The sequence below is a fragment of the Benincasa hispida genome, chromosome 4 (genome assembly GCF_009727055.1).
Source record: "Benincasa hispida cultivar B227 chromosome 4, ASM972705v1, whole genome shotgun sequence".
NCBI lineage: Eukaryota > Viridiplantae > Streptophyta > Magnoliopsida > Cucurbitales > Cucurbitaceae > Benincasa > Benincasa hispida.
The window spans coordinates 61,190,920-61,205,254 of record NC_052352.1 but is presented as its reverse complement, the minus strand read 5'-3'; the positions used below and the strand labels follow the sequence as shown (position 1 = coordinate 61,205,254).

Here is a 14,335-nt window from a genome sequence, read left to right as displayed (position 1 = left end):
GTCGTTTTGTGAAGGACTTTTCGAAGATTGCTCGACCATTGAGTGCGTTACTGGATGCTGACAGAACGTTTGGCTTTGATACACAGTGCCTCAACGCATTCAAGATACTGAAGAACATATTAATTATCGCACCCGATTGGACAAAGCCATTTGAGCTGATGTGTGATGCTAGCGGGTATACGATGGGGGTGATGCTAGCATAGAAGAAAAAAACAATGCTACACCCTGTTGCATATGCAAGTAGAACATTGAACCCTGCCCAAGCGAATTACACTACCACTGAAAAAGAACTTCTTGCGGTGATCTTTACGCTGGAAAAATTTAAAGCTTACTTGCTGGGATCCAAAGTGATCGTTCACACCGATCACTCGACAATCAAATATTTAATGACCAAGTAAGATGCAAAGCCGAGGTTAATTTGATGGTTCTCCTCTTCTAAGAATTCAACATGGAAATCATTGACCACAAGGGGATGGAAAACCAGGTTACAGACCACCTATCAAGATTAGAGAATCCGGAAGTAGACTGCAACCAGTCGAAGGTGAACACATCCTTTCCAGAAGAGCAACTGTTCAAAATTGAAGAATTACCATGGTACGCAGATGTGGTCAATTATCTGGTCTGTGAACAATTTCCAGAAAATTACACAGCCCACCAAAAGAGGCGGCTTATGCACGAATGTAAATCCTATTATTGGGACGAGCCAAATCTTTACAAGAGGGGATCAGACCAGATCTTGCATCTATGTATGCCAGAAACTGCTTATCAATGCATACTGTCCCAATGCCATGACTCACTATATGGTGGACATTTTGGAGGTCAATAAACAATAGCAAAAGTGTTACAAAGCACGTACTTTTGGCCGACTCCATTCAAGGATGCAAGAGACTATTCTATGAGATGCGACAAGTGCCAACGCACGGGAAACATTTCAAGGAAGAATGTGATGCCAATGAATATTATCTTAGAATTGGAACTCTTCGAAATGTGGGGCATAGACTTTATGAGACCATTCTCACCATCAAATGGTCACAAGTACATTCTGTTGGCCATCGATTATGTCTCCAAGTGGGTTAAAGCGGATCATGCGTTGCAAGCGATGCGACGATAGTCTCCAAATTCTTGAGAAGAAATATCTTCACTCGTTTTGGCACCGCACATGCCATAATAAGTGATGAAGGCTCCCACTTTGTCAATGGCGTCATCAACAAACTGCTGCTTAAGTATAATATCCACCATAAGGTCACCACGGCGGTTGATAACTTGTAAAAATACGAGTTATCTTTGATCTTAAGTTAGAACACTTAGGGATTTTAATGATAAACTCTCCTCATTTTTAATAAAAACACATGGATTTACTTAAACAATAGCAATTTCATGTAAAAGAATATCACTAAAAATCGTGGCACTAACGCACTACTTGCAAGATTTCGATGCAAGAACTGACAATAACGCATTAGACAAATGCCGCAGGAAACGTGCTAACGCATGAGCCATGCATCGGAGGGAATTTAATGCATAGAAGATTCATTCCTCCGAGCTGATTGTGTCACATCACCACTTGCAAGCATGGGCACCTCAACAGGCGGCGTCTGAAAAGCTTCTAGTAGCAGGCGACATCTAAAAAACTTCCAGAGGTCAGACAGCCAACGAGGATATGGAGTTTAATGTTGACCAGGGCATGGACTTAAATGCATATTATCCTCCAAGTGGACGAGACCAACGCCTATAAATACTTGAAGACCCTTCAGAATTTAGGGTTCAGACAATTAGAAGCTCCATACTCTCTGTAAATTTGTACACTTAGTTTTAGTTTGTACAAGCTGTGTCGAGGTGTAAGACGATTGAAGGAGCTGAGAACCACCACCACCGCCGGCCAGGACGTGGAGAAAGTTATTCTTGAGAAAGATACTCTGTCCTCGGCTCTTTAAAGTGATTATACACAACAAGATTGAGCGAAAGAACTACAAGAGACTGTATTCTATGGCTCTACTCAGTTTCTCTCTTAATATCATTTCCGTTTCATTTTGATTTAATATAGTTCTTTGTAAAGACTCATTGATCCTTTATAAAATTCATATATTTGATCATTACTTTTGCTATCGTTTATCTTCTGTTTATGTTGAAAGCATTAGTACTTCATGCATAATTCTGTTCCTACGCCTAACTTGACAACTTAGTGAAAGCTTCTTTACTTAGTTGTTCGAAAGAATAGCTAAGTCGCATTAAGTAGAACGCCTAGTACAGCTAGAGATAGACTTACTGGTGTTTCTTGCATTCTAAGTTAGGCGCATGCATCCTAGAAATAGGCTTGTATGTTATTTGCATTGAGAAGTGTTAAATGATGTCTAACGAATGAACATAAAGATAAGCAACCCATCCCATTTCATCCATATTACATCAGTTGTGTGCAATTATCTTTAACCGGCGTGTCCACCTACTTAAATTTCATTTTCACATGATCCTTCATTTTTCCACTCAACTCTTTTGTATTGTCTTGCATAGGCATAGCATGTTAGTGTAAATAATACATCTTTCAAATTTATTTAGGAAACACCTCCTACTGCAAGTACAACTCATAATCTGTGTTAGTGAAACTGAATCCCTGTGATCGACCTTGAACTTGCCAGGAACCTAGATTAGATTTATACTTGGGTCTAATCTAGGAAAACTTGAACGTTATTATAAGGAGTTGTGTGCCTTCTGTGCATAATACTAACGCCCCAAACGCATTGCAGTTATCTAACCGTATCAAGGCAGAACGCAACATTTAGACTTTATTCTTCCAATTTGTTTTACTTTATATACTCCTAAAGCATCTCATGATAGCAGGCGAACACATACCATCCATAGATAAACGACCAAGCCTAGGTGTATAATAGGGAAATCAAACTGATCCTAGAGAAGATGGTGAATCCTTCACGCAAAGATTAGGCCATGAAGCTGGATGATGCTTTGTGGGCATACATGACTGCCTATAAAACACCTATAGGCATGTCCTCGTATGCGCTGGTGTTGGGGAAGGCCTACCGCTTACCGCTGGAACTGGAGCACAAAGCACTGTGGGCAGTGAAGAAGCTCAATTTTGATTTGAAGACTACAAGAGAGGCAAGAAAACTTCAGTTGCTCAAGCTAGATGAATGGAGAATCCAAGCATATGAAAACACCAAGATCTACAAGCGTTGGCCTGACAAACGACTATGTGAAAAGAATCTCCAGGTTGGACAGAAGGTGTTGTTATACAATTCTCGAGTACGACTTTTTCTCGAAAAATTAAAGTCACGCTAGTCCGGACCATTTATAATCAAAGAAGTATTCCCGCATGGTACGGTCGAGTTAACCAATGAAGAAGGGACCAACACATTCAAGGTCAACAGGCAAAGAGTCAAGATGTATCACGGAGGAGACTTGCATCGCGAGAAAACCTCTGTGGACCTGAGGAATTCCTGACTGAAGAAGAAATGAGCAGTCCCTGCGCCAATATGCGATGCAAACTGATCAATGACGCATTCTTTTGAAATATCCTTTTGATATCTTTATTTCATGAACTTACTTTACCTTTTTGTACAAACACCATTCTTTAAAGTTATCAACTCTGTCTTTCATATTTTTTTACCCTCTTGATTTTTAGCAATGATCGTAGTAAACGATTGCGATGGAGCTAAGCGATAACCTAAAAACATGCGACCAGTTCAACCAGCCCATCGCAATCGAGAAATCAACCCACCGCAAAGAAGGATGCGATCACAGATGATGCGGGCAACAATGCAAATTTTGGGGTTATATCTTTCTTTGACTTTTTTATTCCAAATTTTGTACTCTTGCATCTCATTTTAACATTGCTAATTTTATCATCGCATCCTCTTTAGTTTGGCACAATCATTGAATTTAGATTACTTTATTCAACCACCACATTTTTTCGTACCAATTATGATTTCAATGATGAAACTCATGCCTTTATTTCTCATTGCATGTACTAGAATCAACTTAATTTCAGGACGGTCATTTCATGAAACATTTCTAAAAGTTAGTGGTCCACCAGTTTTCTTTCAAAATTGTTTTTACGAAACTTCCTAGGAGCATCGCATGAGTCATTTCAGTCTATCAGTAATGGGGACATTGCTGCGTATAAATTTGGGGGTGCCAGTATTTATTTTCAACCTTTCTACTTTTAAACATTTGTTCAAAAAAAAAAAAAATCATAACGTTGAGATTGGATCCTACTCGAGTTGATGTCCGCATGACACCCTTGGGCAAGCCAAAACGAAGGTAGAATCGTGATCAATGCATAAATCAAGTGATCGTAACTCTGCTGCCATCCGTGGGCATAAGTTTAGACTGAGAAAGCACCTTGCTCGTATGTTGGATGCTCGCATGACACCCGTGGGGGCAAGCCAAAACGAAGGTTAGGCACTTGGATCAGGCAAGGTCACAAAAAGAATATCTAAATGAACAAGGATAAAAATAATTTGGGAAACACCCCGGTTGGAAAATGTTTTGAAATGAATCATGCGATGTCCTAGAAACAAGTAAAGTCTTTTTGAAGGTTAAACTTGTGGTCCTAAGTTATAGAAAATATTTAGGAAGAGACCAGGATAGAAATTAAGAAAGATTTTGTTTCATAATATTGAATAAGGCACCTCGAGAAATCTAGGTAGGAAAAAGGCGGTTGACTCTCTAAAAAAATCTTAGTTTATGCTTGAGGACAAACATTGTCTTAAATTTGGGGGTGTGATAACGGATAAAAGCACGTTATTATAGCGCAAATACGTAAAACAATGAGGAATGTGACGGTAAAATATACAAAATCATGTCCAAAAGTTAAACTGAGAATTATGTGCATCGCATGTGCCCATCGCAATAAAAGCAACTAATTTACTTATTTTGTGCAGGAAAAAATGCGTTGACGTAAGTAAAATTTGCGATCTAAGGAACATAGCATCTGCGTGCAATTAAAAGATTGTGATCCCAAAGCCATGCGATCGTATGCAATCGTAAGAAGTTACTCAAGAAGGTGGCTACATAAAGACAGTGCATCAAGGTGATAGCATAATAAATCATGATGGGACGAAAAACTGATGACAATTGAATCCAAATTTAGTTGACAAGCCGTTAACGACACACTGTAACAAGTACACTCAACTTTCTGTGACCAATAATCAGCGCATCAAAGCAAAAGATTTAATGACCGTCCATCATTACAATCATTAGAAAGAAAAGCTTCTTCACCTTGAGCTGTATAAATACCGAAGGCCACCATCATTAAAGGAGTTCGCGATATAGAATAGAGATCATATACACGATAGATAAACGTAGTCTGTTCATAATCATTCTTATACTTAGAAGATGGAGATGAGCCAAGAGAAGAAGACGTCGAGAGATCATTCCTGGATAGCTCGAAAGACCGATGGGAAGCGCTACAAATGGAGACAGGGCCAACACTTGCGAAAGCAAGGACATTCATCTGGGCAGAGTTGAAGTGAAAAGACAGTGTAAAAGGCCATGGGAAGCAAGATATTGCTACCGGGCTTCTTATCTCTACATTCCTATTGTTATTCTGTATTCTACATCTAATTTATAAACAATGGAAATCTCATTTCAACTTACGTTCAATCTCTCCTTACTTCGTATGAGTAGCTAAATTTCCGAATGGGTTGAGAAGTACTTAGCTAGCATGGCCTAAGAGTTACACTTTATGCGATCATCTTGTCTTATGTATGCGTCATTCCCCCTTTAGAGATACTTGAGAGAGTAGTCTAAAGAAAGAATTTAGACTTGAGAGAGTCAGATTAGAATCTAGGCTTGAGAGAGTCATATTAGAACCACATAAGCAAGAGATAGAAACTTAGACATAAGTTTTGTTTGCTATTATGCATCGCAACACCCTAGAAATAGGATATGATAGTATGCGGTCACCTTGTGTATGTATGCATCACTCATCATCGCATAGACAAGAATAGAGGCTTAGACATAAGTCCTATTGACATGATCGTATACATCGCATGCGTCCTAGAAATAGGAACTATGACATTTGCATTGAGAGATGACATGTTGTTGTGTGTGTGTAGCATGATCCCATAACTTGAACGCAATCTTAGGAAGTGTTAGCTAAAATCCTTTCTCAATCTGTTCATCGCATACTCATTGTAACTCTCAATTTCATCAACTCTTTACTCAAATCCGTCACATAGGAAAACTCAAACAAAACACCATCTACTTTATTTTTTTTTGCCACCGCAAAGGAATCAAATTTACTGTCGCATAGTAACTCAGTAGTCTCTGTGTTCGATCATGGACTTACCAGGAAACCTAGTGAGATTTATACTTGGATCTTATTAGGAAAACTTGCATGTGCAACGCATAACAAATCACTGAAATTTCATACCTTTATTGCATCACATTTACAACGCATCAATACATCAAGTGGAGGAATAATGTAAATGAGATTTACATTAAGGACCATGAAATAGAAAAAGAACTATGGTTTATATGTTTCATGAGATGAAATATTAAAACTATAAGTTATAAATATGGTATGGTAAATTGGTTATCATATATATTTATAATAATAATAATTACTGGATAATTATATCTTTTTCTCGAATAACCAATTGAGTGGGAGATTATTGGTAGTTTCATGGTAACCGTGAGATAAAAAGGAAAAATGTTTTCCTAAATAGTAGTTGTTATGAGAGTTTCGATTCTCGAAAAATCACTCACGGAAAGGCTGTCAAGTGAATAGGATTCACTAAATGATAGTTGAAGAGAGATTAAACAATCGTGGAGTGAATCTACACGATAGTTCATTCAGCTGGCCATTAGCTAAACAATCGTGGAGATTTTTCTAAATGATTGAGCATCGTCTATAGGATAGACTTTTGTCATCTCCCACTTGCTCAATCATTTACACGATTGTTATTCCTCCGGTCTCTTCCTCTAACCAAATCCACACAGAGCCCACACTTTTGGATTCTCACATCGAGAATACCAAGGTAGCCATTGTGATGGTGTCGTACTCAACTCGACTGAAGTCGAGGTGTTGGAGGCTGATCGTGCTGTGTTGCGGTCGCTGTGTACGTTCGTGTGTTGCAGTCTTGGAGATTTTTTGAGCGTTCGTGATCGAAGGAGTTTGAAGATGAGTCTTCAAAAGTATGATAATCTTTCCCTTGATCTTATTGTAAAGCATGTTGTAATTTCGTTTTGTGCATAGCCTATATGTTTTCGTTTCTTGATTGTAATTGTGTATGTTCAAATATGAATGAAATTTGGAACGATCATTTTGCTGCTCATGGAAATCCTCATATCCGATTTCCTTCATTTAGGGGTCTCAAACATGATTGCCTATTGTCTCTTTGTCTCCGTAAGGGGAAAATTTTGAAATGGTCATGTAAATGCTTTGTCCTATTTTTAGATTCCCCTCCTAACTTTCTTCCATAATAATTATATATTTCTTTCATGGTGTCATTTACTTTTTGTCTTTTATAATGATTCCATACTACTAACGTCAATCTATTACTTTTTAGTACATCATCGTTATCATCGGTGTCTAATGTAATAGGCATAGACAGATCATTACCACTAGAAACACTGTTTATTGGGTTTGATTCGCTCATGTTCATAAATGTTGGAGTTGAAACCTTGTTCTAACTCATTATTATTCGATAGAGTCATTTTCAAATTTCACCTACAAATAGTCAAATAGTAACAAAATAATCAAAAAATCGAACAACTAGTCAATTTCAAATATAAAAAAAAATTAAATTCGTATTTCTAACAGATCAGATCAGAGATCAAACATACCAAAAATCGTACATACCTTCAGATACCAAAAAATCAAACAAATAACTATAACTCATTTTATCTTCTACACAAATCACAAATGAGATCAGAAAATGGATATTCATATTTCGGACATACCTTGGAACGAAAAGACGTCGGCAACGCTTCCAACAGCAGATCTGACAGAGGGACACCAAGGAAGACTGATAGAACGCCAGCAAGGGAGCAAGTTTGGTGGATGGGTGGCGGACCGGAGTTTGGTGGGTGGGATGGGGGATGACGATGGGGTGAGGCCATGAAGATGAGACTCAAACTCAAGTCAGTGCCGCTGACATCAGGTGAGTTGCGTATTTGGGATAGAGGTGAGTTACTGACTCGCTGATGTGAGGGAGAGAGGGACTCGGGGGCGTGAGTGACTGTGAGGGTGAGAATCTGGAGGCAGAGGCACACGCAGAACAGAGTTACTCGAGTGATACGCTGTGACTATAAGGGAGATCCGGTGAGGGAGTGATGAGTCTATGACTGATGAGGTTGGAGGTAGAGGTGAGAGGCACATGCAGAGTTGAGTATATATATATACTCAAGGTGGGGCGAGGAGTCGGGACAGTGCTGGGGAATATATTCCCCATCCCCGGCCCCGAAATGTAAATGGGAAAAGAAATTCCCCACTCCCTCTCCTATTCCCCGTGTATTCAGGGATTTCCCGCCCCATTCGAGACGAGTCCCCGGGGGTTAAATGAACATCTCTATAGACCTCTTAAAGGAACTTGACACAATATTGAATAGGATTAGTTTTTCGTTCATGTGTAATTCACTATCTTGGTATGATGCAGCCGCATCATTCAAGACATAATACCCGAAAGGTTGAATCATTATTTACCCTTGTTTATCCATATGTTTGTTGCTTTTAAGTTAATTTCTCATCTTTCACAATATAAACTTTCCATTGGTTACTTTGATTTCATTGATTCATAACCATAATCAAATCAAAAGTAGACCTAGTCTTGTGGGATTCCATACTTTTAACTTGACACAGGACTGAATAGGAGTAGTTGTTTTGTTAATATGTAATTTGAAGAGATCGAATCCCTTGTGGAAGCGTGCGATCACTTTTCCTAAATTTTTCTTCAAAAATAAATTCACAGAACAAAGATATTCATCAAGATTAAGCATGTTTTTTTTTTTTTTTTTTTTTTTTTTTTTTTTTTTTTTTTTTTTTTTTTACAGATTTCTAGGAAGTAGAACAAGTTACCTTTGTAGATCTCTTTTTTAAGTCTTCTCCCGATTTTGATAAATTTCACATCACGAATAGAATTCATGTACTAGACACCACCAATTGGTCCTTCTCTACTATTCTCTTGGATAAGGAAGGGATGATGAGATCTTCTTTGGAAGAGAAGGGAATATATGATGTTTTTGCAGAGAACATTTCTCTGATAATATTAGAGAGAGGGATTGAAGAGAGATCTGGAGTGATTTTTTTTTTTAATTTTTTTTTTGTAAAAGAATAAAACACAAAGAGTCTTTTAATTGCAAACTCTTCAATAAATTCAATACATGAAGGGAGTTAACTCCCCTCACTCATTCACCACCCTCTACAACTGCATAGGATTTATTTAATTTAATTAAACTAAATATTAATTAATTAAATATAATTTAATTAATTCATTTATTAAATATCACAGATTTAATTTAATGTATATATAAATCATATTCTAATATATATATATATTCTCTCATAATCTATAGTTTTAATATGAATCTCTTTCACATTAATTATAACCCATAGATTTAATATGAATCCAATTCATACTAATTTAATATTTGGATCTTATTTAAATATTAATACTCTCATATTATATAGTTTAAACTTCAATCCAATTCAAAAAAACACTTTATATTAGAATGTATCTATATACAGTATATTAATTATATCATATACAATTAGCATAAATTCCCTTAAAAAGATTTGAACATTTCATATTCTTCTAACACTGAATATCCTTGTTTAACCCATTATGAGCTAGCAAAATCTAGTGAACCTATAGTTATAAGCTTCAATGATTCAAAATTAACTAATTAAACTCTTTAATTAAATTAATCAATCTTAATTAACTATGAGACACTCCACTAAAGACCCATAGTTGCACTCTTATGATCTGTAGAATATTTTATTGTCCATCTATTTAACCATTTCACATAAGTCAATCTTGCATAAGTCATTCATAACTATAGCTGGGTCAAATATCGTTTTACCCATGTAGTTACCTCTTGATTCTTAAGTACCATCGATCCTCTAATGAACAATCTATTTATGGTCCAACCATAAACAAAATTTCTCTCAAGCCAGTGAGAGAGTGAGGCCTCATTTTTTAAGTTCTAGAGTCAACATTTAAGGAAAAAACTTAACTATTTACCTTAAAGGCAGGAGGAAGCGAATTCCATCTTGTGTAGCTATGTTCCCAGCTCCCCATTCGGCATCATCCCTAAAATGGTAGGCATATTGAATCGGTGACTAGGGTCACTCTCACCCATACAAATCAAAGGATAACCTTCATGAGCAGAAGTTCATAACTCACTTAAGATTGAGATCAAGTTACATAGTCATCGTTTGAAATATTAATCTCTTTAGTTGATTGTATCAAAAGAAAAATTATATATTTCGTGGTCAAGTTTTATACAAACTTATTATATAGAATACCCTCACTCACATTACTTTACATGAACAACTTGGATCAAATTGTTTGTAACACTTACAATATTTGTAATACTTATAAAGTGGGTCGCATCCATAGGATTACCAGGATAACGCACCCAACCTTATCCATATACTATAGACCGTTTAGGTTATTACTTAAACATGATTCACTTACGTGTAAGCCATATATTGTTCAAATTACATTAAATAACCTTGGATTTTAGTTTATTGAGTTTGAGTTATGCAAGAAAATAAATGACACTCTATTTATTAGAATAAATAATAATTTATTTATTTAATAATTTGTTTACAATTTACATACCACAAGATTTAGACTTTAATAATTCACTGTCCTGGTATGATGTGGCCACATCACTCAAGGAATAACACCCGAAAGGTTGAATCATAGTTTGCCCTTGTTTATCCATCATTCTTTACTGCTTTTAAGTTAATTTCCTGCCCCTCATAATATAAATTTTCTATTGGTTACTTCGGTTTCGTTGGGCCATAGTCATAATCAAATTAAAAGTAGAGCTAGTCTTGTGGGATTTGATATTTGAAATATTCCAAGATTATTACTTCATCGATAGTGTATGCTTGCACTTAGACCTCATCTATCCTTATTTTCATCACTCATACACATTTAGTTAATCAATACACCAATGTCATACCCGAAATGAATTTTCAATGTGTGCTTATAAACTATTGATATACTATTGTTATATTAAGATTGTGTGTTGATATGGTATTGAGACACTAGTGATATGGTATTGAGACACTAGTGATATACTTGAAATCATAATTTTTCTATGAGTGTTGACATTATATTGGTACACTAATGTTACTTTAAATGAATTTTTAATGTGTTGATATACTAATAATACACTAATTACATACTTCAAATGCATTTTAAATGAATATTGATTATTATTGGACCACTAATAGAGTTATGCTTTAAATGAATTTTGAATGGCCAACATGAGCATAGCTCAACTAACAAAAAGCTTGTACTATCAATCTCAAGTTAAATGTCGATTCCTCCACCAACATATTGTCAAAGAAGAAGAAGAAGAAGAAGAATGAGATGAGTTAAACATGTTTAGTTTTCTTTATAGTTTAAATACGTTAGATTACTACAACACTTTAAAATGCATTTTAGTCGCATCATTTTATGTTAAACAACTAGAGGTAATACATTACCATCAACCTCTACAAATAACAACAAGTAGATGACGAATGGCTGCCAATCTGATGAATTGAATCTTTATAAGTAGATGACAATGTAGTTGTAAAATAATACTTCACAACAAACAGTTTTTTCACAGAAAACAAATTTAACTTTTTTGTTATACTTGCACATTTAAAATTATATAGAGTTAAGTATCATTTTGCAATATATAAATGTATTTTTATATTCTTGCAACGGTCCCTTTATAAAATTATATAGATTTAAGTATTATTTTGGTTCGTAAACTTACCAAATGTTCATTTTGGTTCTTCAACTTTTGAGTTTGTTCTATCTTCATTGATTTCTAGACTTTTGAAATGTCTATTTTAGTTCTTGAACTTTTAAAAATTATTTATTATAATTTTAACAAATTAATTGCATAGCTTAAAATATATGTTCTAATATGTTAACATAAGCATGCATTCAAATCACATAGGTTAAAGCAATTCTTTCGTGTGAGAGTACTACAACAATGACAAAAATTGCTATTTTTTTTAAAGTTTAGTCACTAAAATAGACATTATGAAAGTTGAGGACCAAAGTAATTGCTTTCGAAAACTTAGAGAGTAACATAGACTTTCAAAACTTTTGGGATAAAAATAGAACAAATATGAAAGTTTAATGAAAAAAAAAGATTTAATCTAACAAAATATCAATTTTTTTCTCTTTTTCTTTTTCTTTTTTTTTTTTTTCAAATTTTTGGTATCAATGGAGATGAATTGACATAAAATTGAAAATCTTTAAGAATTTGTTAAAATTCTAAAGTTAAGCCTAAAATTTTAGTTAAACATTTGAAATTAAGTTTTAAAACTAGTTATTAAATAAGTTGGAATAGCTCGGTTGGTTAGAGTGTGTGTCTGGATACGATAGCGTTCCATGGAATAGCACATGGAGTGACACAAAATTGAAACTTTAAGAACTTATTACAAGTTTAAAGTTAAACTAAATTTTTTGTTAAAAAATCCAATTGAAGATAAAAGCATTACGATCAATTTTTCTAATCTAATTAACTTGGCACGATAACGTTCCATATTAACTCCATGCCAAATCTTATGCTAGTTAGTAAATAAGTTGGGAATAGCTCAGTTAACTTGGAATGATAGCATTCTATATTAACTTGATGTCAACTCTTATGCTAGTTAATAATAAGCTGAGATAGTACTTAAAGATTTGAAGTTCAGTTTACAAACAAATTAATAATTAAGTTGGAATAGCTAAGTTGGTTAGACCGTGTGGCTGTTAACCACAAGGTCGGAGGTTTAAACCCTCCTTCTAGCAAATCTTTAGGTCATGAGCACTGCATCGACCTCTTGTCCAACCAAGTTGCAGCTATTTTTCTCTCCGAAACCAACTCCTCCACCAATAATGGCAACACCTCCAACTTCAATTTTATCTTCATCCCTTGCTCTGTCAGGCATGGCTCCCTATCCTTCCACCAAAACTTCATCAGCTTTGATTTAGGTCCTGTTCCATCTTCAGAACCTCCGACAAAGTTGTTATTAGTCCAACCCTCACTTTCTAAACTAATATTTTGGGTCTAGAACAAGAAAAGTATTGTTATAGAATTGATTTCGGAGAGAAAAATAGCGGCAACTTGGTTAGAGAAGAGGTCGATGCAGTGCTCAGGACCTCACCAATCGAAAGTCAAAATGTTGATTTTGCTATTTTTACAAAATAATTTATAATATATTTATCTTCTTGTTAGCCTTTATCTCAAATGTTGTGATTTAGTCCCATAAGATTTGACATCGAGTTAATATGGAACACTATCATACCAAGTTAGTTAGATAACAAAAATTGATTGTAATGCTTTATTTTCAATTCGGTTTTTAAGAAAAAGAAAAAAGGTTCGCTAGAAGGAGGGCTTGAACCTCCGACCTTGTGGTTAACAGCCACACGCTCTAACCAACTGAGCTATTCCAGCCGCAATATGATTGAATGATTTAAAAGTATTTTAGGAGAAAATAAAGATGTATGATACAAGAAACGCACAAACGAAAAATTAGTTACACTGTAATTCGGATGAAGGTTTTATAGTCATAAAAGGTCTTTTGAAAGTTTTATGCGATACTTCTGATTAAGATATTTACGTGACCTACAAATTCACTATAATTAGTCTCCAAACTATGCCAACAAATACATTAAACTTAAAACCAAATACACTACAATTGAAAATCAATTAACTAAACCAACTAAATCACTTTTGAACTCACCCAAAGTTCTATAACAATACTTTTCTTGTTCTAGACCCAAAATATTAGTTTGAAGTGAGAGTTGGACTAATAACAACTTTGTCGGAGATTTTGAAATGGAACTGAGGTGATCACTAATGGCTCGTAAGGAGCAATAAATGAAGCCAGTGGAGAAGGACCCAAATCGAAGCTGATGAAGTTTTTGGTGGAAGGAGAGGGAGCCATGCCCGACAGAGCAAGGGATAAAGATAGAATTGAAGTTGGAGGTGTCGCCACTATTGGTAGAGGATTTGATTTCGGAGAGAAAAATAGCGGCAACTTGGTTAGAGAAGAGGTCGATGCAGTGCTCAGAACCTCACAATCGACAGTCAAAATGTTGATTTGCTATTTTTACAAATAAAATTATAATATATTATTCTTCTTGTAAGCCTTTATTCT

The 14,335-nt window shown here is 35.4% G+C and overlaps 1 protein-coding gene and 1 non-coding gene across 2 annotated transcripts; one reads left to right on the top strand and one right to left on the bottom strand.

The window, feature by feature from the left end:
• The first annotated feature begins 2,937 nt into the window (after positions 1-2,937).
• On the top strand, positions 2,938-3,288 carry LOC120076276. The gene has a single exon (XM_039030044.1). It carries the CDS (start codon positions 2,938-2,940, stop codon positions 3,286-3,288), a length of 351 nt encoding a protein of 116 aa, XP_038885972.1.
• Positions 3,289-13,555: 10,267 nt separating this feature from the next.
• Positions 13,556-13,629, bottom strand: TRNAN-GUU. Its single transcript has one exon. It is a non-coding gene; the product is annotated as a tRNA-Asn (tRNA).
• Positions 13,630-14,335: the final 706 nt, after the last annotated feature.

Excerpts from the sequence above, each read along its gene's own strand:
- LOC120076276 (XM_039030044.1), top strand. The coding sequence starts at position 2,938 with ATGAAGCTGGATGATGCTTTGTGGGCATACATGACTGCCTATAAAACA.